The sequence below is a fragment of the Rhizomucor pusillus genome (assembly GCF_041956525.1).
Source record: "Rhizomucor pusillus strain CBS 183.67 unplaced genomic scaffold VTP01scaffold_16, whole genome shotgun sequence".
NCBI classification, from domain to species: Eukaryota; Fungi; Mucoromycota; class Mucoromycetes; order Mucorales; family Lichtheimiaceae; genus Rhizomucor; species Rhizomucor pusillus.
In genome coordinates, this window is record NW_027192158.1 from 395,535 (window position 1) to 420,347 (window position 24,813).

At 46.1% G+C, this 24,813-nt stretch overlaps 10 protein-coding genes across 10 annotated transcripts; 9 read left to right on the forward strand and 1 right to left on the reverse strand.

Moving 5' to 3' along the window:
• Positions 1-228: 228 nt before the first annotated feature.
• Positions 229-1,803, forward strand: VTP01DRAFT_3400 (uncharacterized protein; the record flags this gene model as incomplete). The annotated part of the gene is made up of 4 exons (XM_069381968.1): positions 229-475; positions 540-633; positions 697-1,013; positions 1,076-1,803. 4 exons carry the CDS (start codon positions 229-231, stop codon positions 1,801-1,803), a joined length of 1,386 nt encoding a protein of 461 aa, XP_069236558.1.
• A 220-nt stretch (positions 1,804-2,023) lies between these two features.
• VTP01DRAFT_3401 (uncharacterized protein) lies at positions 2,024-2,562 on the forward strand (the record flags this gene model as incomplete). Its single annotated transcript, XM_069381969.1, has 2 exons — positions 2,024-2,127; positions 2,313-2,562. The coding sequence occupies 2 exons, from the start codon at positions 2,024-2,026 to the stop codon at positions 2,560-2,562; spliced, it is 354 nt and encodes a 117-aa protein (XP_069236559.1).
• A 477-nt stretch (positions 2,563-3,039) lies between these two features.
• VTP01DRAFT_3402 (uncharacterized protein) lies at positions 3,040-4,355 on the forward strand (the record flags this gene model as incomplete). Its single annotated transcript, XM_069381970.1, has 3 exons — positions 3,040-3,423; positions 3,484-3,699; positions 3,756-4,355. The coding sequence occupies 3 exons, from the start codon at positions 3,040-3,042 to the stop codon at positions 4,353-4,355; spliced, it is 1,200 nt and encodes a 399-aa protein (XP_069236560.1).
• A 628-nt stretch (positions 4,356-4,983) lies between these two features.
• Positions 4,984-6,695, forward strand: VTP01DRAFT_3403 (uncharacterized protein; the record flags this gene model as incomplete). The annotated part of the gene is made up of 4 exons (XM_069381971.1): positions 4,984-5,169; positions 5,222-5,448; positions 5,533-5,666; positions 5,728-6,695. The coding sequence occupies 4 exons, from the start codon at positions 4,984-4,986 to the stop codon at positions 6,693-6,695; spliced, it is 1,515 nt and encodes a 504-aa protein (XP_069236561.1).
• Positions 6,696-6,872: 177 nt separating this feature from the next.
• On the forward strand, positions 6,873-8,342 carry VTP01DRAFT_3404 (uncharacterized protein; the record flags this gene model as incomplete). The annotated part of the gene is made up of 3 exons (XM_069381972.1): positions 6,873-7,416; positions 7,481-7,761; positions 7,824-8,342. 3 exons carry the CDS (start codon positions 6,873-6,875, stop codon positions 8,340-8,342), a joined length of 1,344 nt encoding a protein of 447 aa, XP_069236562.1.
• A 1,019-nt stretch (positions 8,343-9,361) lies between these two features.
• On the forward strand, positions 9,362-11,470 carry VTP01DRAFT_3405 (uncharacterized protein; the record flags this gene model as incomplete). The annotated part of the gene is made up of 3 exons (XM_069381973.1): positions 9,362-9,517; positions 9,580-11,008; positions 11,070-11,470. The coding sequence occupies 3 exons, from the start codon at positions 9,362-9,364 to the stop codon at positions 11,468-11,470; spliced, it is 1,986 nt and encodes a 661-aa protein (XP_069236563.1).
• Positions 11,471-12,511: 1,041 nt separating this feature from the next.
• On the forward strand, positions 12,512-12,964 carry VTP01DRAFT_3406 (uncharacterized protein; the record flags this gene model as incomplete). Its single annotated transcript, XM_069381974.1, has 1 exon — positions 12,512-12,964. The coding sequence occupies one exon, from the start codon at positions 12,512-12,514 to the stop codon at positions 12,962-12,964; it is 453 nt and encodes a 150-aa protein (XP_069236564.1).
• A 531-nt stretch (positions 12,965-13,495) lies between these two features.
• VTP01DRAFT_3407 (uncharacterized protein) lies at positions 13,496-14,983 on the forward strand (the record flags this gene model as incomplete). Its single annotated transcript, XM_069381975.1, has 6 exons — positions 13,496-13,664; positions 13,726-13,808; positions 13,871-14,151; positions 14,217-14,407; positions 14,468-14,618; positions 14,689-14,983. The coding sequence occupies 6 exons, from the start codon at positions 13,496-13,498 to the stop codon at positions 14,981-14,983; spliced, it is 1,170 nt and encodes a 389-aa protein (XP_069236565.1).
• Positions 14,984-19,411: 4,428 nt separating this feature from the next.
• Positions 19,412-21,203, forward strand: VTP01DRAFT_3408 (uncharacterized protein; the record flags this gene model as incomplete). The annotated part of the gene is made up of 2 exons (XM_069381976.1): positions 19,412-19,514; positions 19,579-21,203. The coding sequence occupies 2 exons, from the start codon at positions 19,412-19,414 to the stop codon at positions 21,201-21,203; spliced, it is 1,728 nt and encodes a 575-aa protein (XP_069236566.1).
• A 287-nt stretch (positions 21,204-21,490) lies between these two features.
• On the reverse strand, positions 21,491-23,755 carry VTP01DRAFT_3409 (uncharacterized protein; the record flags this gene model as incomplete). The annotated part of the gene is made up of 3 exons (XM_069381977.1): positions 21,491-21,631; positions 21,685-22,038; positions 22,118-23,755. The coding sequence occupies 3 exons, from the start codon at positions 23,753-23,755 to the stop codon at positions 21,491-21,493; spliced, it is 2,133 nt and encodes a 710-aa protein (XP_069236567.1).
• Positions 23,756-24,813: the final 1,058 nt, after the last annotated feature.

Sequence of the window (24,813 nt, forward strand, 5' to 3'; positions counted from 1 at the left end):
ATCCGTCTCTCTTTTTTGCAATATTACATATTCTACTACTACTACTATAACAACAACATGGTGTCGTTAAACTTAATTGCTATAAAACTTTTCACATTGCATGCGTATGTGGTAATTTTTGAAAGTGCTGTGCGACATCGCACGCATCTATGTGAAATTCAGAGAGCGCGCCATGCCTATGTGGAAGCAGCTCTTCCCAAAGCTTGACAACCATCTCTGCACGTATTAATGTTCTCGTCGTCGGCTTTCGACCTGCCGACGCATGTCGATTCGGCCGAGATGGGCTTGGGCAAAAGCCTCGCTTTTGACGCTTCGACGACTTCAACGATCGGGTTCCTGAAACATTCACTGAGCATCATCCTCGACAATCAAGACTCGAAACAGATCTTTTACTTTCTGCTACTCAACCTTTCATACATGTTTGTTCAGCTAGCATACGGTGTATGGACAAATTCGCTCGGCCTTATTTCAGACGGTACGTTTATCAGGGCATTTTGATTATGCAGCGCTGTTGACGGATCAAACTTGTCTTTGCACAGCCATCCACATGTTTTTCGATTGTCTAGCACTTGCTGTTGGTTTGTTTGCCTCCGTTATGAGTAAATGGCCTCCTAATCCGAAATTCTCATACGGGTATGCTGTGATATGTCTTTCCTCTGCTTTTCATCTTGACAGATTAAGATTATGCTTCCCTAGATACAATCGAGTCGAAACCGTCGCAGCTTATTTCAACGGTGTATTTCTCGTACTTATATCCGTATCAATTGTAATGGAGGCTATTCAACGATTGATCCATCCTCCAGAAATGAACACACAGCGACTGCTACTCGTCAGTTTCGTTGGTTTGATCGTCAACCTGGTCGGCATTTTTGCGTTTAACCATGGACACGGCCACGGCCACGGCCACAGCCACAGCCATGGAGGACACGACCATCACCACCATCACCACCATCATCATCATCACCACGGCGGACATGACCATCACCATCACGGACACAGCGCAAACATGCAAGGTAAAGCTCCATGATGGACCCATAATCTTAAAGCAGGTGCAAACATTGATAATGGAATGTAGGTGTATTTCTGCATATCCTCGCAGATACGCTGGGATCAGTCGGTGTTATTGTGTCGACTTTACTTATTCAATGGTTTGGATGGACCGGCTTCGATCCGATCGCGTCATTGTTTATCGCCGTACTGATTGTACTGTCAGTTATACCACTTATTCGACAATCGGCGTCGGTGCTCATGTTGGAGGTCGAGGACAGTGTCGCCAGTCAGATCCAAAGCACACTTGACGAACTTGCAACAATGGATGGAGTTGCAGCTGTCAACCAGCCAAGATTCTGGCCAAACGAAGCCGAGACCTTGGTTGGATCTGTGCATATCCAAGCGAGAGATGGAACAGATACACAAGATTTAAGACGTCGAGTAACCGAAATACTAAAAAGTCACATTGACGGATTAAAAGAAGTCTGCGTCCAAGTAGAATATGAAAGTGCAGCGAAAGCTAGATTGCGAGCGACTATGCAACAGCAACAAACCCCCGGCTTCTTTTACAACAGATCCAGCAGTCCCTTCCAAACTTCAGTCTCTTCCACCGCTGTGCACCAAGGAACTGCTATCAGTCATCGTACCATGTTACCACCTCAACCTACCGTGGCAATGGCAACTGCAAATGCAGACTATCCTAACACTGAATCCCCTCTTGTTTCACAAACTCCACCCCCCTCTACTGCCTCGCCCTTACCAGGCACTCCTGCAATCAATGGATTGGCTAAAAAGCAGACGAAAAAGGAATAGATGTTTTTTTGAAGTTGTATAAAAGACTTTGCATTACTTACTAAACCTTGATAGTAGTGGTCGGATGGGGTTTTTAGCCGGCCCAATCTTTTTCTAGCTATGGGTTGGGATAGCTACACAACACTCGTGTTTGAGCTTGCGTTGAGAAAACTATGGAAAAATTGGCACTTGATTCCTCCATTGGATCAACAAGACTTTGGAGACCGCAATAGAGCTACTCATGCATGTGTACCTGAAAAAGAGCCCTTCAGGATTAGGCTACCTGAAACGGCTATGGATAATTATCGACCACGCCTTTGAAAGCCTCGAGATTGAGGTCGTAATGTACGTTAATGTTATGTTGTACAATACAAACATCTACCAATTCTAACGGGTTATCAATAGAGCGATACCGTGTCCAAAAAGAAATAAGCGAAAAGGTGCATACGCAAACAATATATGAACGATACAACAGCACAAAAGAATAAATAGCAAATTGCTAGAGCAACCAATGGTCACCTCCACTCCAGCGTTGCGATGCAGCGAAAAGTCATCGGCGCGAAATCAGACGTCCTTCTCAAAGGAAATGGCTGGATGCAGCAGAAGCCGATCGGCTGCAACGACCCTTTAGGCAAAAAGGCATTGAATGAAACTGACCTCAAGCTCCCAAAGACCTTAGAGGATATGCTCTATGCCTTGCTCAACGATTGCGTCCCCTATCCCACCAGGATCAGGGACTTGAAGACAACTAGTTTTATTTTGACTCGTATGAATTTTTAGGGATCTGTTAGACTGATAGCTTGCATTAGCTCGTAAGAGGAATATTCAAATCATGGATTGCCCTGTTGTTACGTTTGCCGAGTTTCCAAGCTGCCCAATAGCTATTATTTGCGTCGTCACGACTAACCTCCATGCGAGGATTAAAGCCATCCTGGAAGCGAATGGAGAAGATGCTGGAGATGGTTGGTGCCAACATCCCGACACTATCCTTCATTGAAAAACCCCAAAATTCATTGCTGCCCTGTTTCACTCCTCTACAGATCATAGCCGCAAATAAAGATGTGTACGAAATTCTAGGTTGCTGATGGCCTTATCGCGACGGTGACTTGATGTCGTTGAAGTGCAGCCGGATCTTCATAGTACTTCGAAATGCTTGAAGCAAGAAAGATGTACCTTTGAACTCCGGTTCAAAAATGTGGGGAGATTCATGTGAGGATTCGACACTTAGTTCTCTCGTAATCTCAAAACCCTGTGCTAATGTCAAACGACGACGGCGACGGCACCAGCACCTCCAATCAGTCTCCATCAGAGGCAAGAAAAAGCGCTGACTTGCAAAGCTTATTGGCACAGCAACCGTCTCCTTCTACTGAGAAGACCTCGATCGCGGACCAAACCAGCAATTCTTCTTCTTCTACAACCTCCACACAGACGACAACGCAGCCAGCTCCTGCAACAGCGACAGGACTGCGAGAAGATTTTATAAAGTTGGCTGTGTCGTTTCTATCGTCACCGAACGTGCGGTCGGCTGACACCGCGAAAAAAGTTGCATTTTTGAGGCAAAAGGGACTATCGCAGGAGGAAATCGAAACAGCGTTCAAGCGAGTTGGAGAGGATGCCTCGGTCAGCACCACCAGCATACAGGTACACGCTGCCGCGTTGAAGAATCGATGGAACGCTCCTAATAGTTCGTGTTTTTATTAGCAATCATCGTTGTCATCAACTCCCTTGGCGGTGGTGGCGGGTCCACCACCACGTCCCGCTGTACCGCCTAGGCCGGCAGCAATGTATCAGCCGCAAGTCGTTTATTACAGCCCGCCGCCTCCACCACCTATGCCTTTACAGCGGATTGTTGCGATGGCAGTGATATTGGGATTCGGTGCTGTAGGCATAACGGCAGCTATATTGAAAGTTATCAAGGTAACGTTTGATGCGAAACAATTACCGTGGGATACAAAACTAATTATTCGGTATAGCGACTTGTAGGCCCTATATTTGAATCTATTGCAAACTACCAAAGAGGACGGTACAGTGAGCGTACAAGTCTGTGGAAACGATTCCAAGACAAGTTAAAGGAGGACGATGATGATACTCGGGAGGCCTCGATTGCACTTGCCAAAAAATCAGAATCGCTCAGCGAGTCTCTTGCCAAGATACTCGACGTTGCACGCGACAGAGCGGAAGATGTGAGAGACGAACCGTACTCTGATCTACGCGACAAGCTAAATGATTTCAAGTCAAGCTTGTCTGACCCCGATCACATATTCTCATCATTCTCGTCATACACACCCTATCCATCCATCGGCGGAAACTCACGAGAGTCGAAAGCGGTCCAAGATTTCAAGAGTGAAGTTAGAAGTTTTAAGGGAATGCTGCTTAATAGAAGGAACTTTCCTATGGTAAGCACTAATTCCAAGCCTCCACTGTCACCGTCTGCATTGAGCCCTTCTACTACGGCCGTGCGGGATGTGCCTATCTACCATCCACGACGGCGGCAGTCGAATCGGTCTGAAATGGCCCAGGAAACAGAGCCGCCCCAGAGCTCTACGACAGCACTTGAAAAGAACCCTGTGTAAACTTTACATCCTAAATAAACAATACCTCCAAAAGATTATTTGCATCCTCGTTTGAACCATATTATATAATATCCTTGTCCAGAAACATGGTCAAACTTGACCGTGCCCGGCGTTATTTACCTTCACAATTTCGCGGAGATTCAAATTGAATAATCTGCATGTCCCAGTCTGCATTGTAGCAAAAATCTGGCCAGCGTAGCATCGTTCCACCAAGGATTGATAACTTAGACTTTTCTGTGGACTAACGGTAAACTAGTTCAAAGGAATGGATATGCTGCAATAGAGTATATATATTGTATAGAGAATGTAGCATGTATATTCTAGAAGAGACATCAGTTGGTCGCTGATAATTTGGAGACGCACAGCTCATCGGAAGCTGCATACAGGTTACCGACGGCAGCACATGAAAAAGGAAGCAATGTGTGGCGAGGAGCATGTTTTGTGTCGCCCGCCAATGCAGGGCAGGGCAGGGGAGCAGCGGTGGGCAACAACGGTTTCCATGCGGAGTTATTCCTGCCGCACATTTTGCGTTTTCTGTCTTTCCATCCAGCAAAAGCAAGGCCAACGTTTCATTTTTTTTTCTTTCTTTCTTTCCTCTTTTTCTTCTTTTCTGCTTATCTTTCAAACAATGGTTTACAAAAGTAGCATTACAGCGTTGGCAACAACGATAATAATAAGCGGATCCGTAGCAGCAGCTCGTTTAGCGCCAAGACCTGCCGACAACGCTCTGCAGCATCCATTTGGTGTCAGCAGTTCCTCTTCCAACCGCCACGTACAAGCACATGGCAGATTTTTGCACCTAACTGATATACATGTAAGTTTTTCGTACAATGGTACGCGTTTGCATTTGCTAAGTATTACGCCAGATGGATCACCATTTCGAGTACATGGCAACCATCAAATCAGACTGTCACAGACAGCCACGGAAACATCGGAAAAAGAAACTGCGTAAAGGAAAACTGGCTGGATACTGGGGAGCGCCTACATCTGACTGCGACGCAGCACCGTGGCTGGTGTATCACGCGCTCGATCGTATCTCCAGTGAGTGGAAAGATAAGATCGATTTTGTAGTGTGGACAGGTGACAATGCAAGGTAAATTGTCAAAACATTGTTTCTAAATCCCAAATTTGGGGCGAGACAGCGATGGTGGCTAATAGGGAAATATAATAATGATAGACATGACAGTGATCGCAAGATACCCAGAACCAAGAAGGAAATATTCCGTTTGAACCAGGAGATCACAAATCTTATGAGGGATTCCTTCCGGCTCGACAGTAACAACCAAACAATACCCATTGTACCGTGCATTGGCAAGTATTTATTTATTCACATTTACTTTAACGTTTGGTTTTAACAATATATTTTATTTAGGCAACAATGATGTGTATCCACACAACGAACTGCAACCTACAGGCGACGGAGAACTCAACGACGTGCTGGAAAAGTACAGTGAAATGTGGAGCGACTTTATCCCGTTTGACCAGCAGGACGTGTTTCGGAAAGGCGGATATTTTGCAGTGGATGTAGCTCCTGGGATCCGAGTATTATCCTTGAATACGTTGTATTTCTTTAACTCGAACGGTGCGGTCAATGGGTGCGACAAAGACGGAGCTAGCAGAGACCATTTGCAGTGGATCAAGGAGCAGCTCGAGCGGGCTCGTCGAGAGCGGGCACGTGTGTACATGATTGGCCACATCCCGCCGTCTTCGAGGACATTTTATCCCAGCTGTCTCGCGTCCTACGTGAATCTATCTTTGGAATATCAGAACATTGTTGCAGGACACATGTATGGTCACTTGAATTTCGATCACTTTTTGGTCCTGCGAAAGGGCAAAGACGGAGACCAAGACGATGACGATGATGCTATTGAGCAACCCATCCATCTTACCGCTGACGGAGAGATACTGCACGCAACAAAAAACGTCGAAAAGTATGTTGCTAAGCTCCGACGACAATACAGGAAGAAGGCGAGCATAAACAACGCGGTGGTCGTCCACGTTGCGCCTCCATTGCTGCCTATCTACAACCCGGCATTCCGTGTAAATCAATATGAAACAGATATGACCTCGGCAAACTTCGGTATCTGGAAGAGCTACACTCAGTATTACACCGATCTTGCCTACTGGAACCAGTTAGCACTGGATCATCCGGATGATGAAAAGCCCGCTCCTCAGTTCAAAGAAGAGTACTCGACCGATGCAACGTATGGCATGCAGGATCTCAGTCAAGAGAGTTGGCTAGCTCTGGCACATAGAATGACCAGGAACTCGGAAAAATCAAGGAACTTGTGGGATGTATATGTAAAGAATATTTTTGTCCAGACAAACCAGGATGCTTAAATCATAGATTGGAATTTAGAATAGAATCGTATGTAAATTGTAGATATCATACAAAACACATGAATATCCATTTAATTTGCCTGCTGGGTGGAGCACCGTTCACTTGAGACTGCGGCGTGCGCTTGACCAGAATCCAAAATTCGGGCGACTTACGAGTAACGCGGAACCCGCTTAATCATGTCTGACGCACCACCACCAAAGGAACCGACGAACAGCACAGATAAAGGAGGCAGCAGCAGCAGTCTATCAGAAGCAGAAAAGTTCCTCGAGTCACTCAACTTGGAGTCCCAGGAAGCCGCTCATGATTCCTCCTCGAAACCACGGACGTCGGCTGATCACAAGGACATCATGTCCTTCCTGGATGAGATTGCACAGTACCCCGCAGACCCTTCAGAGCAAACTACTGAGACAAACAAGGGCGCTGTAGTAGAAGAGAAGCAGCAGCCTGTGGGGAGCAGCAGTGCAGCAGCCACGCAACAGGAGCAGCAACAAACGAAGGAACAGGCAGCGGCGGCAGCATCCAATACAGCGACGAGCACAAGTAGCTGGGCTGCATGGGGTAGTTCATTATGGAACCAAGCAAGCGCAGCAGTCAAGACCACAACGGAGCAGATCAATCGCTCAGTCGCAGCAGGATCCGATTCACCAGCTGCAAAGCTGCTTGAGGACCGTGTCAAGCATCTCCAGGAGTTGGTAAACAAGGAAAGTTTAGGAAAAATAGGTAAGATATTTTTTGCATCACAGTTGGAAAAAGAAAGGATAGAGGCTTATCCAGATTTTGCTAGGCAACGAGCTTCGTAACTTGACACACACCATTTTGGAGACAGTTGCGCCCCCTATTTCTGAGCATGAACTGGTCGAAGTATGGCTGTCACATGATATGGTCGGCTACGTGGGTTTGGAGGCATTAGTGTATCGCGCGTTCGCCCGAGTGATGGAACAGACCGAGTCGGGACACGTGGTTGTCCGCAAAGTTGGCGATAAAGAAGATCAGCGACCAGAGGACGAGACCTTCCGGGACCTGAACATGTGCGAGGGAATAACGCAAGGCCTGAAACTGGCAAAGGCAAGGCATTTCAAAAAAGTTAGAGAACATGTTTTCACCTAGGTACTGATGCGAAAATATAGGCGAATGTCGACAATCTCATCAAGTTGCACTACGTTGCACCGGAAGCACGAACAGAGTATACCCCACAAGCTGGAGCAGTGCCGGTCATCAACTGTCCTGTATTCCTTGCGATACAGCCCGTACGGTTTTCGCCGTTGCAGCTGGGAGACGACGCAAAATCCATCGTCGGTGATAGCGATTACCAGGTCGTGTTTGTTGTCATGCTCGTCGATCCGACCCACCAAATTTCATTCAAAACCTACTCTCAATCTATACCGTTGCCGTGGTTGGATGTGCCATACGAGGACAATGAGTGGGTGGAGGAGAAGGTGACTGAGGTCATACGAATGGCTGTCACAACAATCGCGCAGGATTACGTATGGACGAGAATGACGGGAGCGACGACTCAGCTCGCTAAAGCCGTCGCAGCTTCCTCGCAAGAAGGTAAAGCCGAATCACAGCAAGGTGCTGCCGAGAAAAACCAGCAAGGAGGAGAACAACAGCTTCAGCAGCAGCAGCAAGCATCAAAGACCGAGTAATTTTTCCTGCACTTCCATTTTGTCTTTTCCCTCGCTACCAATAACATAGTAGCACTAAAACTCCTTACCTATTGTACAATAACACAACTGCGCGCGTGGTATCCTTTTGTTTCCACGATTTTCTCGTTCACACGGGTAGGGAGGGATGGGGTTAGTTATCATCCATTGATCGAGAAATGGAATGTGGGGAAATAACATTAGCCAATAAGGTACAATCAGGAAGAGGTATATTCCGGATAAGAATCAGATCCATCCAATGGAAAGCAGGTTCCCCACACATATTTTCGCGGGACTACGGCAACATGTTCATCCAGGATCCATGTGATGTATGCAGCTTCTGTGTGAGCCTTTGGACCAATCACAAGGCAAGAAGGCAATTTAAAGTTGTATTGCTTCGGGGGTTGTGCATAGTGTCTGAAGAAATGAAAGAGAGGGATATACGGTAAGTGGGGACGTGCACAATAAGCTACAAATGTCAAAATGAAGCCACGAGGCAACTGTCAAACTGGATCGTGGCACCTCTGCTTCGCAACAGGCAGGGTCCTTCCTGCACTGAAGAAGTAGCCGCGGCTGCATTGCAGTTTATGGAACCCCGCCGATCTTTGCTAACTCGGCTTGGAACTGCATTCTGGATGAGTTACCAAATACAACCTGTCCTTTCTCACACACGCACACACATACTCATATACACTTTATGGATCTACAAACCTTATACTTTAACGTATATTTTATAGACCACAGAGTATATACATCCACATGCACATCCGAATCCTTCCCTGAAGGATGGCGACGAGTTCCCATGAAAGATATCTCCGCAGTGAGACTTACCAGATTTGGGATGTGGCACTGAGAAGGATGAACGTTACAAGTGCCTGAAACTTTAGCCATATCATCATCATCATCAGCCCCAACAAAACGCTATAAAAGCAACCATAACCTTGCCTCGTGCCCTTCTTTTTTCTTTTCTCTTTCAATATTCCCTCTCTTGAACCCCACTCCTCTTCATAAAACAACACGCAATGACCGCTGAGCAGCAAGTCGAAATCCCAGTTCACCCCGTGCCAAAGCGTCTCCTCGATGCCGCGCTATGTCCCAAGCCTCATGTTAGCTCCATTGAGCAGTACAGAGAGATGTGGCAAGAAAGTGTTGAGCAGCCAGAAAAGTTCTTTGGCAATGTAAGTATTCTATATATATATAAGGATAGATACGGGTAGAAGTTGATTGACATTTTTTAAAGTTGGCACGCGAACTCTTGACCTGGTTCAAACCTTTCAACACAGTCAAACACGGATCCTTTGAAGCTGGCGATATTGCCTGGTTCCTTGAAGGCGAGCTGAACGCCGCGTACAACTGTGTCGACCGCCACGCACAAAAGAACCCTGACAAGATTGCGATTATCCACGAGGGCGACGAGCCAGATCAAGTCCGTCGTATCACGTACGGAGAATTGTTGCGCGAAGTATGCAAGATGGCGAATGTGCTCAAGAGCCACGGTGTCCGCAAGGGCGACAACGTTGCTATCTATATGCCAATGATTCCGGAAGCTATTGTATCTATCTTGGCCTGTGCCCGCATCGGTGCCCCGCACTCAGTCGTGTTTGCTGGTTTCTCTGCCGAATCACTCCGCGACCGCGTCGTTGACTGCGCTGCACGCGTCGTTATTACCTCGGATGAAGGCCGTCGCGGCGGCAAGAACATTGCAACCAAGCGTATCGTTGACGAAGCGCTTGGTAACGGTCAAACTCAGGTCGAGCACGTCATTGTGTTCCGTCGCACCGGATCTCCTGTACCCTGGACTGATGACCGTGATCTGTGGTGGCACGAGGAAATGGCTAAAGCCAGAAGCGTTTGCCCTCCAGAACCCATGAACGCTGAAGATCCTCTATTCCTCTTGTATACTTCCGGCTCAACCGGTGCTCCCAAGGGTATTTTGCACACAACCGGTGGCTACCTTCTCGGCGCAGCTGCTACCGTCAAGTACATCTTTGATTATCAGCAAGATGATATCTTTGCCTGCATGGCTGACATTGGATGGGTCACTGGTCATTCTTACATTGTCTATGGTCCTCTGACGCTGGGCGCCACGACCGTCCTCTTCGAATCCACACCTACCTACCCTACTCCTTCGCGATTCTGGGAACTTATTCAGAAGCACAAGATCACCCAGTTCTACACTGCTCCTACCGCTATCCGTGCTCTCCGTCGCCTGGGCGACCAGTGGCTTGAGAACTATGACCTCTCCACCCTCCGCGTCATTGGCTCCGTTGGCGAACCCATCAACCCTGAAGCCTGGGACTGGTACAACGAAAAGGTCGGCAAGAACCGTTGTGCTGTTGTTGACACCTACTGGCAGACCGAAACCGGCTCTATCATTGTCTCGCCTTTGCCCGGCGCCACAGCTACCAAGCCAGGATCTGCCACCCTCCCCTTCTTTGGTATCAAGCCTGTCATCCTGAACCCTACCTCTGGCAAGGAGGTCACTGAGGTTGATGAGACTGGTGTTCTGGCTATCAGCCAGCCATGGCCTTCCATGGCACGCTCCGTGTACAACAACCACAGCCGTTTCCTGGAAACATACCTCAAACCTTACCCTGGTTTCTACTTCACTGGCGACGGTGCCTCACGTGACAAGGATGGCTACATTTGGATCCGTGGCCGTGTAGATGGTATAAAAAAGCATTGGATATGTGAATCACGTAACCTTGAAACTAACCACTTTATATATAGATGTCATTAACGTCTCTGGTCATCGTCTTTCCACCGCAGAAATCGAGTCGGCGCTTATTGCCCACGAATCCGTTGCTGAATCCGCCGTCGTCGGTGGTCACGATGACTTGACCGGGCAATGTATCCATGCATTTGTTACATTGAAGCCAAACGTCGACGCTGCAGAGGGCCTTGAGAAGGAACTCACACTCCAAGTACGCAAGATCATCGGTCCTTTTGCAACTCCCAAGCGTGTTTATATCATCACGGACTTGCCCAAGACCCGTTCCGGCAAGATCATGCGTCGTATCCTGCGCAAGATCGTGAACGGTGAGCAAGATCAGCTTGGTGATACTTCGACTCTTGCAGACCCTTCGGTCGTTGCAAAGTTGATTGATAAAGTACACGGCAGCAAGAACTAAAGAAATTCTCGTTTCAACTTTTTACCCTACCGTCACCTTAGACCCACCCTGGCAACCACTAAATTACCCTGTTCATAGCAACATTTACACACATCTTTTTTGTTTGTTTGTTATAAATTTTTCTCTCACGTGGATCGTGTGCCTTGAAAAAAGCTTTCGTTGAGTTAAATATATATATATGTATACATTATATTTACATAATCTCTTTTGCAGCACTTTATATCTTCGATGAGATAAGGAGAGAGAGCAGATATACTGATGACAAGCAAAATAGCAACGTTTGCCGTCATCGCGGATCTGTGTAAAAAAGCAAGCAATTACCAGGTCTAAGTAGACACTCAAAAGAAAAGGATTCCTGGATGTAACCATTGGTATCAAAAGCATTTTATGTATATACACGATCATATAAATGTATAATAGACAATAAACTGTTGCAGAAGGACAACCTTGATCTTTAGTTGTCAATGGACGGTAGTTATATGCGCTCGAGGGGCACAAAAAGTGTAGCTGTTCTTTGCAACCCTTTACCCCTTTTTGTGCTATGTTGGGAAACTTTGAGATCTAGGAGTATTAAACACAGAAAAGTACATTGAGTGCAACCCAACATTGGTGTTTGTTGGTGCTTAATCTATCCGATCTTTACATACAAACAATATAAACTCGATCGTCAAAACACAAACAAGGATGTACGGTTTTATTTTTCTTTTATCTGACAACAAATTGACCAGGGCTTTTCTTGTACTTTCAAGATGCGTATATATACGATGCTAAGGAAGAGTGGTTAAGTTCAGGCACTGAGACCATCCAGCAGGCTGCCCTGCCGCTCTGTTGCTTTTAATCTTGCTGCTACCGCTGCTGTTCTCGTACTCTGAATCCCCTGAAACATTTCAGCCCCCACCCCTCATTTCGTGGAAGCTTATTTATATCACATAAAAAAGAGTTAAGATGGACAACGGCGCTAACCATACACTTTTTACATTGATACCCGTCCATACACACCCATATACAACTGCGCCGGTCAGACCCACAGCAGCATCAATTATGGCTACCACTGCGTATTCGTCATCATCATCGTCGTCGTCGTCGCTGTTACCATCCTCACCATCAGCACCGCACTACGGGCAAAGCAAAATTCCCACCTCGGCGCTTGGTCCAGTAACTATCTCGGTTCTCGTCGGCCTGGTTCTTATCACTTGCTTAATTCTCCAGTTCTCTAAAGTCAGACAAAAACTCGCGAGCCGGCGGCTGGTGCGACAGTTACGGCGAGAAGCACGAGAACGTCAACAGCTATTCGAGTACCAGCAGCTGCCCTCCGCCCAAGGTTCCTGGATATCCGAAAAGGGTAGCCATCCCCCGGTGGAGCATCAGAGGATCGACCAGCCTCGGCCAGCTCTGACTCGATACAGCACCAGCAAATCTTCCTCCGAATATTCATTTTCGCATAAATCCTCACTGCAACATCCAATATCGTTACCGCAACCTATACATCGATGATACATGCAGCATATATAAATACTCGTTTTAGATCCTTGGTTGATGTTGTAAAAAAAAAAGAAAAATCCATTCCACTTGTATAGAGTAAAAGTACAAGTTAAATTCGTCGACTTTGTGCCTTGGTACGGTATGACAGAAATGATCTGCTGACTAGTGCATGGGTTTTAACAAGAAGCGGGAAACCTTTGTTCCCCACATTTTACGGAAATGTATAGGGCGTGTGCGTGATCTTGAGAATATCATGACGATTATAGCACGGTTTAAGGTTTTCTATTCGATCAAGTTCGGCTCAGATACAAAAAGCGGGTAGGTCGCTAGGTCGCTCGCTCGCTCGCTCGACCGTCCCCATGACAACATGTCGCTAGGCAACAACAAAAGTGAGACAGTTATCATTGACACTGACCCGGTAAATATTTCTCTCAACTCGGTTCACTTTTCCCGAGTTCTTCTCCTGTTTCCCCCTCCCTCGACGAGTTCTGATCTGTCTTGATCCACAACAAGGGAATTGACGATGCTCTCGCCATTTTGCTCATGCTGTCATCGCCCGAGGTACAAGTCCGGGCAATTACACTGACTCACGGGAACACGTCCCTGCAGAGCTGCAAGCGGAACATTGTCACTATTTTGACAGCCATGCAAGAGCAACGTGCATATCTCGGCCGAGAGATCCTACGTGACGAATTGCCGATAGTGGCTGTTGGTAGGTAAACAATAATGCACGCAGTTGCTGTGTAAACATTGATTCGATGAGTATCCTAAAGGTTGCGACAAGCCTTTGAAGCGTACACCGATCTCTGCTGCTTATTTCCACGGCCAAGATGGCCTAGGCGAGATCTACGACAAGGTAATAAATCAATGATATACTCGGAGTGCTTGCGTACATCGATTCGATTCAATTGTTGTTAGGGATTGTATGCGGCACCACCAGACTGGGAGAGCCAATTGCTCCACCGTGCAGGCGAAATAATGGACGAGAAGTTCCAGGACATCGTCGATGGTGGCTCGAACAAGCCTGTCTTCCAAACGACCGAGCGCGACGCGGCTGACGAAATCTTGCACCAATTGAACATTGCGCCTCCACTGACTGTGACCATCCTGGCTGTCGGACCACTGTCCAACATTGCATCGGCGTACCAGCGCGATCCTGCAACGTTTAGCCGTGCTAAACGCGTCGTCATCATGGGAGGGTAAGAAGGTTAAAAACGACGACAATGACCAGACATCCAAACATTTTTACTGAACCTGTATTTAGCGCGGTCGATGCCCCAGGGAACGTCACACCCACCGCCGAATTCAACTTTTGCGCAGACCCGGATGCCGCCGATATTGTCATGGGCGCATCCAAAGGATTCCGCCACACTCCCGAAGGAAAGAAGCACCGCTTGGAGTTGATTGAAAAGGGCGAAATTGCACCTGTGCATGTAGTTATTTTCCCCTTAGACTGTAAGTTTATTAATGCAACCAAAGGAAACATTGTTAGCTGACTTTAGCGTTTCATTAAAGCCTCGGATGACGGCATAGTCACTGAAAAGAACTATCGAGAAACAATTCTACCCTTGAACGGCAAGACGCCTCTGGGAACTTTCTGCTGTGCATTCTTGAAATGGGCCTACGAAGTCAGCAAAAAGCTTTTTGGCATCGACTCACTGTCTGTGTAAGAAATATATATTGAGTCGATATATGATATCTTGATTTATTTATCTGTCTACATTGCTATAATATAGGTATGATGCGTTCACGGGACTGCTGGTGATTGACATGGCCAGTGACTCTGGCGACGGGCAAAACAGCGACCCCGAGTTTGACAAGCATTGGCAATCCCGCTACTTGGACCTGCGTGTTGAGACCAGAGGGAAATACACGCTGGGCATGTGCGTTTACGATAAAAGAGATAGGTCGCATACAGAAAGCGCATGGGATGACGAGCCTAACAACGTGCAAGTGATCGATCGAGCAAACGGTCCTAGATTTACAAAGATTCTGCTAGACCGTATCTTTGGAGCTTCTGATACAAACTAGATGCTGTAGAATTGATGTATTTTAAATCGACACAGGTCCTCCATTCTTCCTATTTAAGATAAAATTTCTATGTATATCGTTCAATGTAATGTGCAGGCTGTTCGGTTGCATATAGCTATGCTTGATTAATAATAGTGTCACATACAAGCAATAGCGCTAATTAATAGATGTGTACTAGCAATGATTGAAAAAAAAATGCTCTGTTCTACACACCGTAATGTGCTCAACGCTAAGGAAAAACTGATAGTACTATATCTTCAAGTGTTGTTTTACCCTTTTTTTAGCTGCTATCCCATCCTGTCTTGCAGGTCTGAATGACAATAGAAGGGTAACGGGAAAGAGAAGTCACAACGCCGTCGATGATGATACATACGTCAAATTACGCAAAACGACGCAAGCAATCTTTCGGTCCAGAGGCGGCGGCCGCTTGCTTGGTCAAAATAAGCAGACCTCGACATTGACCATGACAAGCCCAAAACCACCTATTAATTACACAGATACAAGTGGTACGGCCGGTAGTTATCCTAATGCTACCTCTTCACTATTAGTGCAATCGTAATCCCGGAGAGCAGGTCGCTCTCTAGTGAGTCCACATTGCTTCACGTTGAAGGTTTGAAGTCAAACATGCTATAGATAACTTTGTGACACCCTAATCGAGTAATCCATCCTTGAAATTCTGAGAAGCTGTCTACCCTCTCAGGAATAGCTCGCAGGAATACAACTTGAATCTCGATCGGCGGTTTGTTTTCCCGACCATGTAACTTTACAGTCTGTCGCTCCATGCATGTATTATATCTACCTTGCTTATTTTCGTCATCTTCACGGACAGTTTGTCATCTTTCTTTCTGTGATGCCAGATACGACCGATCAACGTGGCGCGTTTTTGACAAATCAAAGTGAATCCTGCGCGTATTATCTTCTGGCAATTAACCGATCAAGTCGAGAACAGATCATATCAATGCCAGCAACAGCAGCGACGTTGAAAAAGGTGGGTATGTAGCACATTACTTGGGATGGCGATGGATATTTTACATTTCGGCCATGTTTTGCGCTGCCATTTTCATTGCTGACCTGCTGCTCTTGAGAGAAATATTGTATAGACCTTCTCAGTAGCATCCCCACGACCTATGCTGGTAATTATAACTTTGAATCAGGCTCAACTGTGCTCTTGTATCTAACCGGTGGTATCGGTAACTGATAAGTTTGGTCGCAGGCATCGTTGCCGATCGATTGTATGCGCGACAAATGCAATGCTAAAACGGTGTATTCAAGCCAGAAGCACGCTTGACGCCGTTGTATCTGGGAGTTCCATTTCTGTTCGGTGGATTTTAGATCTATGGATGGCGCATTAAATGCCACTTGCACTGGTTCACACCTTTGGTTGGCTTCTTGTTTGGTAAGTTTTGATGTTGCTCACTATGTACTGCTTTCTGTTCATGCTACATACATCATACTTTGCAGGCAACTTTGGTGTCATGTATACGATTACAGCGGTACAACGCACCTGGTTGGATCGTACCTGCAATTAACAGCAACAGCTAAGGACTGGACCTTCCTTTTTTAATTATATCTTTCCACTAAATGCCAACTTTTTTGCAATGTCATTTGGCATACATTTGTCTCAGTTACTAACTTTACACGATGCCTCTTTTCTATGATATCAACACTCTTGGCTATGAAAATCCGTGGAAGTTTGAGTGACAGATGGACATAGTGAGTGCATTACCGCCGTTGCTACTATGTGACAAAACACGTGGATCAGACTGACTTTGTATGCACTCGCTTAGCACAGTTGCAGCTTTGATGTTGTTAGTAACTATTTAGTCTGTATACCCTGCGTACAAATCTACGCTGAGTGCATGAGGATCGACAAATTTTGGTGGCAGACATTACCACGATTGTTATTGTTGCGCGGATATAAATAGGGATATATTGATGCAGTCCCATCATACGAAACGAAATTACTTTTATCATGTCTTGTAATTCAAGTCAAAAATTGCACAGCGAGGTAGAAACAGTTCGTATCCTCAGAAAGAGCAGCAGCTATGGACGGGCCATCTTATATCCTCGTAATTTGGATAATGAAAGTTAAAATGAAAATGAGGAAGAAAAGAACGGGACACATGACTTGGAAATGAGTGAATAGTAAATCTATTCTTCCGAAATTGATATGTAAACGTAAAGATGGGTCTCGCTTGAGATATCCAAGGTACGATTTTTTAGACTGTAAGATCTGTCTTTCCGTGGTCAGAGGCATGCACTGCACAGCTGTCCCGTTCAGTGAGCCAAACTGGGCGTCATACAATGCTGCGTAAACGCCCACAGTGCGAAAAGGTCAAGAAGGAAACACGAAGCCACGTTAGACAACTTTGATAAACATGGTATGGATTCCTCGGGCTGTTAACAATGGCGGAAGGAAGGAGCAATTAACTTTAAATGAATATTAGCGAACAAAACTGCACCAATCGTCAAGCAGTCATAGCGCCGTCTAAAACTATGCAAACTTTAACTCAATATGTAACACTATCTGCAGCAACGACCGCCGTCGATCATCGCCTCGAAAAATCGTGCCCTTGCTTCATCGCGCACTTCCAGTCTCATGGTGGATAGTCCCATTGTGCACCTGAAAGAGATAATAACTTTAATGTGTCTATCTTGAAATATGCTTGTACCATAAAATAAGTGGATATCTAACTTTTGGAAATTTTCTTCGAAATTGTTTTCATCCTCGATTATGTAAAACTTGTATGCCAGGTCGATTGAGCCGCTTTTCTGGATCACCGGCATACATCGACAAAAACAACAGATGAATATCACCATCTCTTATTTTAAGAATGTCCCAATCTTACTGCTTATGGATCCATCTTGTACAACTAGTACATCACATATCAATCCAAAGCAGGCTATGTAGACTTGGTCGTAGGAAACACGTAGTCTTTTTCCGTCCCATATGCTTGGGTTCAGCTTGACCGTCTAAGCTGTTCATGATTTCTATACTACATAACAACCCAAAACTGAAAAAGTCCAGCTCTTTATATAAAAGAATCCTGTATCAGGTTGTCTAAACGAGCCAGAAATTTTGCACAACTAGGTTTCTAAGTCCAATGCGGGTAGGCACCGCCTTGCCTTTCCCCCTCCAGTGCAGTCTTGCATAGCTTGATGATGGATAATATTCTTGGCCAAAGCTTCAACAAGTCGATCACAGGAGTTTGTGAGAATGTATTCCTCCAGGACCGTCCGCTGTGCAGATTTTTAGGCCGTGGTATTATGTAATTCCAATGCTCCAATGTGTTTCAACGTAAGTTGTACTGTTGTAGATCTGGTCTTCCATAAATCTTTCGAGTGCGAATCGTATGGATTGACGACAGAATTCCATTCAAAGTTCGTAAGCGTTCGGATGCGCTGTACGCTGTTTTCCCTGCAGCGTTTCTGCCAAAATTATGTCGACAGTATTGTTGGTCTTTTGGATATGTTGTCTATGTTAATGTGTGGGATGTCTTCGTCCAGGTGCGACGTCCGATCACAGAACGCATGAGTTTCGGGACGTCGTGCTAGCGGTTTTGATCCTCTCATTATGCCACATAAAGTATATGGTTTACCATCGTCGATTATCCAGTGAATATGATTTCACTGTCGCCGTAATATTCCAAACAATGAAATATTATATCGGTACATCCTGCTGTTGCTGCTTTTTTTCAGGTTGCATAAGGAACGGAGCAAACATCTTCGTCCTTGTTCGTGGCTAAAAGCAAAGACGTTTGCATTTGTTCCTTGCGTAATATCACATCTCTTCTTGTCAGATCCAGTTTGTACGTAGTAGCCTATTTTGCACATGTTGATTACAACGCTACACACGGATGCTCCATTGACGACCGACCATGCTCTCGCCTGTGCAACTTTTGTGTAAGCTTGCACGTTCCCCTTCCTCCAACCTTACCCGGCGTTGTCGGGGACGCGCGCGGAAGATGGCCGATACGCTACGAATAATAATACTGTAAGAAGAGAAGAATTGATTCTGCATTGTTCAGGGCATGGAGGACCCACGACTCGACGAATATAAGCTCAACTTTAGTAAGGTACCGATGCGCGCTAAAATTTTGGGAAGCAAAAACTAAGCGAGATAGATCGTTCGAAATAGAGAGATTACGAATGCGTAAAAAGAAAAGCCGTGTTTGGAAGGTCAGATATACCGTTTTGGGAAAATCTCATTGACAATCATAACTGTGCTAAAAAGGAATCGTGCTGGTAAACTGGAACATCCAGTGTAACACAGAAGTCAAAAAGGTGGAGAAAACCCATGTGAATCGTAAACACTCTAGCAGTCATCCTTTCTTTCATCTCTACATTTTGTTTTTCTGTTCTTGTTTCTTCCTGGTTTCTTACAAACGCCCCCCATCTCTTTCTTTCTGACTCATAATACACATAACAATGGAACAGCAGGATTCCGCAACGAACGATGCATCTTCCTGGCTTCAAAACATCGTCCCTGAATCAACAAACGAGCCTTTGGAAGAACCTGTGCCCTTTGAAGGTACAGCATCTTGACGATTATCAACTTATATCGTGATAGAATGCTGATTGTAACACCCTTTAAGACTTCAAATTTAGTTTTGGCTTGGATCCAAACTTTTCAATGTCTCTTCCATTCGATATATATTCAAACGCGTCACTCGACCCACCTTTATTTGGCAGCGATGACGCTTTCGCCTGGCTATCCTTTCCACAACAACAGCAACAGCCTCCTTCTTCATCCTCGTTTGCGACCGGCGTGCTTGACGATGAAGAAAGGAAGGCATTTTCAAACTTTCTCGATTCGCTTTCTAGCGATCAAGACATAGCATTTTCAGACGCACCATCTGAAACGGTGCCCGATCATCTCGGCAGTCTGTACGACCAATCTCACCACCATCAACGACAAGAACAACCATCGTTCTCGTCTTTCCCTCACAATACACTCCCGCTGCATCCAACTTGTGCGCCCGCACATTTTATGCATACGCAACAACAAGATGACGAGGAGGAGGAGCGTCGGAGAAGCTCAATTTTGCAATCCCTCGACGAGCAAAAGCGGCTTCATCAAAGACTGAACATTTTAGCCAGCGTGACTAAATCCAACGGGCTCAGTTTCCTCGATAATGACCGGAACAGCAGCGGCCGGGTTGCTGACGGTCGGTCATTATCATCATCTTTATCGTCCTCTTCATCATCATCATCTGCGGACGGACTTAATGCTGTGTATTTGCAAGACCGAGATGCAGTATCGGCTCCTTACATTCGACGCAGCAGCGGGAAACGACCGCACGCAGCAGCGGTGGATCAGGAGGAGCAGCAGGACGATAGGAATAACAACAGCAACAACAAGCGGGCATCACCTCCGCAGCCGCCGGCGCCCAAACGCACCCGGCCTCACCGTGAGCTCCTGACAGAAGAGGAAAAGCGCGCGAACCATATTGCATCGGAGCAAAAGCGAAGGAGCACCATCAGAAACGGATTCAAGGAGCTTACTGAGCTTATTCCGACGCTCAAGAATATCAATAATTCCAAGAGTACCGTCCTGTTCAAGGCCGTCGATTTCATCAAGCACCTAGAGAAACGAAATAAGGGTCTACAAGAAAAGGTACATGCACTTGAAGTGCGCGTCAAGGTCGAAGGTCGCATAGTAAACCAGCAACAAGGCCCTTCTACTGCAGCAACGGAAAACTTGGCAGCAACGCACCATCATCAGCACCAACTTCACGCCAATACCCCTGCAAGCACAACAGCGAGCGAGAGCGGTGGTAGCATATTCAGCACTAGCAGTCCCGGCAGACCTCGAGCCGAAAGCAGCACAACTGCAAGCAGCGTGAGCAGCATGCTTGAAACGTATCAGCATGATCAGTCGCTGCAGAGCAACAGCAGCTCCGGTGATGGTCTGATGGCCGCCTTGCTCGCACATAAGGACCAGCAAAAGCAGATCCTTCAGTTGCAAGAACAACTCCAATTCCATCAGAGACTGATATCGCAGCAACAAGCATTCAAAGAACACGCGGTAGCTGCAAAGCAGCAGCATACAACCATCCACTTGCCGCTGTTTGGTGACGATACCGAAAACTTTCATGCTCTGCCTTCTTCTGCAGCCATCTCCAGCTCTTCCTCTTCCTCCTCCTCCTCTTCCTCCCCTGCTCGCAATGATATGGACACAACAGACGAACCGAAACTCAAGGCTGTTGTTTCTGCTTAATGCACCTAATTTACTACCCTGATGCCATCCTATCCCGCCCTTATATATATCCCTCTGTCTTTCTCTCTGTCACTCTACTTTCCTATACAACCGCATCGTTCTCTAATGTATAAACATCCCTTCGTGCACATACCACCTTTCTACCTGGTCCATTTTATATATATTGGAATAAATTCTTGAGTAATTGTTTGTGTACTTTTTACGTATGAATATCGAATTGCAGTTTTGTAAGATATATACAGTCGAGAATAAGAGTAGATAAAGACGTTTCCTACGTAATTCTGGTATCAGATATCAGGTTCTCTACCAGAAAACCATTTGTTGTAATCCAACTGGAGTAGAAGCACATCCAGGTTCCCGCTTGCTTTCGTGTCTGGTGGTAGATCTGACACTGCACGGAATAATTTGCTGGTAGTATCTACAAATGCCTGCAGTGGGGTATCTTAGAATGCGCATTCACTTAGACATTATTTTTCCTTACTTGTGCCAATTCATCCATTCTATCCATCCAGACTCGGTGACCTGATTGATCAAAACTCCTAGTCCATTCGCTCACAATCTCGGCTGCTGTTTTGATTGTTTTGCGCTTTTTACTCCTCTTCCAGTCCTCTTCTTGGTATATTCGTTCCACGAGCTCGCAAAATGTCAGGCACAGTCGCAGTGCTCTATAGATAAGTAAGTTGCATTCGGACGACTGCAGCAGTGAACCACGCATCACATTGGAAAGAAACTCGGAGTGCGCCACCTGCAACTGCTCAAACCTGACATTGTTGGTTCTATTTGAGCCTGCAATCGTATGGATCAACTTGTCATAATGTGGGCAAATAATGTTAGCCTGTTTGCAGAGAATGCCAATTTCATTTTTGTTAGCATAAGAATTCCTTGCATTATTTTTTCCCATTTTTTCGGTATACCTGGATGTGGTTCCACAATGTATCCACCCAATACAACATTTGTCCACGCAGTGTCCAGATAGCTCGTTCGCGATAACGCCGCTGTTCTGCGTCCATGTTGGTAGCAGCAGCAGACATAGTCGATGATCGTTCTTCACGCAAAACCCGTAGCATCCCGGTAAGTGACATTTGCACCGTCTTTACACCGATCAGGTAGCACCAAAGTTGGCTGTATTGTCGGATATCGCTCTGGCTGAGGAACAGGTCGATAGGCCATGTCATGTTATATTCGAGCGTGCACGGTACATCCTTGCTAAGTAAAAGATCGCTAAACATGAAAGGCTCGGTATCATCCTGCAGCAACAGTTTCACGCTGTAGCCGCCCTGCTCCAGCGTGGCTTCCGCTTCCGTCCAGACGGACGCTTTCGCCAGCAACGCATTGATCTCCTGATGTCGAAATATCATTGCAACCTTGTATCCGCCGCCTGCGCTCGTCACAGACACTCGGCCGCTCGAGTCTGTACTTGACCGTCTCGTTGCTTCATGGTGGTCAACAAGCGCACCCGCACGCCATTTGATACATTCTTGAATGAAATTGGCAGCTAGATCGCCGTATCCAAGCAAGAACATGTTCCGGAACGATGCGACGTATTGCTCCAGACCTTGCCTGCCGACAAGCACTCGCGAAAACAGCCAGTTTGCTGTAGAATGCTTGATATTCTGGACGACACGTTGCAGTTCATGCACATACTGCGGTGTCCAGCTAACAGACCGCTTGCTCGAGTGAAGTGAAAGCAGTTGCTCCATGTGCGATTTCTTGAGTTCCTCTGGCATCCTTAGATCCTGCTGCCGACGCTGCTGCTGTTGCTCTATTCCCTTTTGATCAAGATCCTGCACTGTCGCTACAGCTTTGCCAATAAACAAGATAGATTCGGCAACATCGAATGGAATGAATTGCGGAATTCGTTCATGCACAATAATGTACTGTCGTTGCCACCTTGCAGCGTGTTCCATTACATTTTCGTCCTGCCTGGCCACGAAAAATTCGCGGTGGTCATCCACAAGCTGTCCGTATACCATCCAACTCGTCATCTGACGATACAGAGTATCACATAGGTGCGAAATGATGCGCTCCATTTCGTTGCGGTACGCTTCGTGGCCGGTATGCGTCTCGTTTAAGAAAACATCAAGCAATCTGCATCCACCATGGTGTAAATCCTGGTCTTGATCCAACCTCGTTGCTAAACTTTGGAGAGACGGCAGCAAAAGTTCCCATCGGCAGAGTTCGGATACCAGCAGTGAGATAGGCACTATGCCTGCGCCTGCTTCCAGCTCCTTGCTCAAGATCTTGCGTTCCATATCCAGGACGTCTTGGATGTAATCAATCAGTATCTCCTCAAAGCCGGTCGCCATGGCCTGCGCGTACGATCCTTTCAACGTTGCATGTTGCCGCCCTCTGATCTTTTTCACAAAATTTTGGAGTTGGACGTATAAAAATCCAAGCTGTCCAAGTCGGTTGAACGATTCGCGCTCTGCTTGATGCAGCGACGGGAAATCTGGCGCGATCGAGAAGGTCGATGGAATCTCTGGTTCTGGAGGCGTTGGTACAAAGATGCTGCTGGGGAATCCAGACAGTACAAAGATAACTTCTTGGAGCATTACTTCATTGAGGAAAGAGTATATTCAAGTGAAATGCCACAAGGTAAAGATGCGCGCGTGAAAAAATGCGCGCCCAAAATTACAGGATTTGCGCTAGTGGGAGACATTGTTTGCGCTTGCTCTTACTGATTTTGCGCCAATAGCAGCCCACTTTGCATCTGACCAGAGGGAACTTTGCGTTGGTCAAGAATTACTGTAAAAAAATAGACATAAAATGGTTATCGCCGGATACATCTTTATAAGAAGCGTCCCCAGTTTTGCGCTTATAAATGCATTTGAAGCCTTTTAGAAAACGGTTTTGCGTGCAAAAAGAGATCAACGCTTCTAGGAGAGGCCATTGGCTCAATTTGAGCATAACAATCTGGGATGTTGACCACTACGGTTTATCAAATAGGAATCACCCTTTAGCTTCGTACTGCGTCCAGTTCTGTGTAACTTTGCAACAAAGTTTTGCCATCAACGTCCATCAAGAGGTACGTACACTGTATTAAATGTAACTTCTCAATTCTTTCCAAGTACCATTAACCTTATTTGACGGTCGTATGCCCTTCACGAGCCAACATGCCACCTCTGTGTGCTGATCAGATATGGCTCATACATCTATGCCTATATTGTTTTCATTTCAAAGGTACATATGTCCAAGCATGATTACAACAGGCTCTTATCCAAGCAGAGAAGACCGGAAATGCCAGGGAAGACGGTTGTTTCACTCTTTATCTGCATGAAAATATAAAGCTTCAGGCGCCATCAGACTCTCTTTTTCCGTGAATCATCTTCTTTTCCAGCAAAGCTTATGACACGCAGGAAAAAATGCAGCCAGACAGTGTTACTGAGAGCTGATAAATCCAACAAAAGCATCATATCTCGCGAGAAACAGCTGCAAACATTCATACAGTTAAAAAAGACAGTTGCAGATTATGACAAGTTCAAACAGAACGAAGAAAAAGAGACGAAAAACAAATTGATGAAGAGCAAAAGAGTACCTCGAGGTACCTGGGAAATCGCTGACGTGGCTGCACAAGTCGAGACTGCATCTGGAGTGGATCGATTTCGTGAAC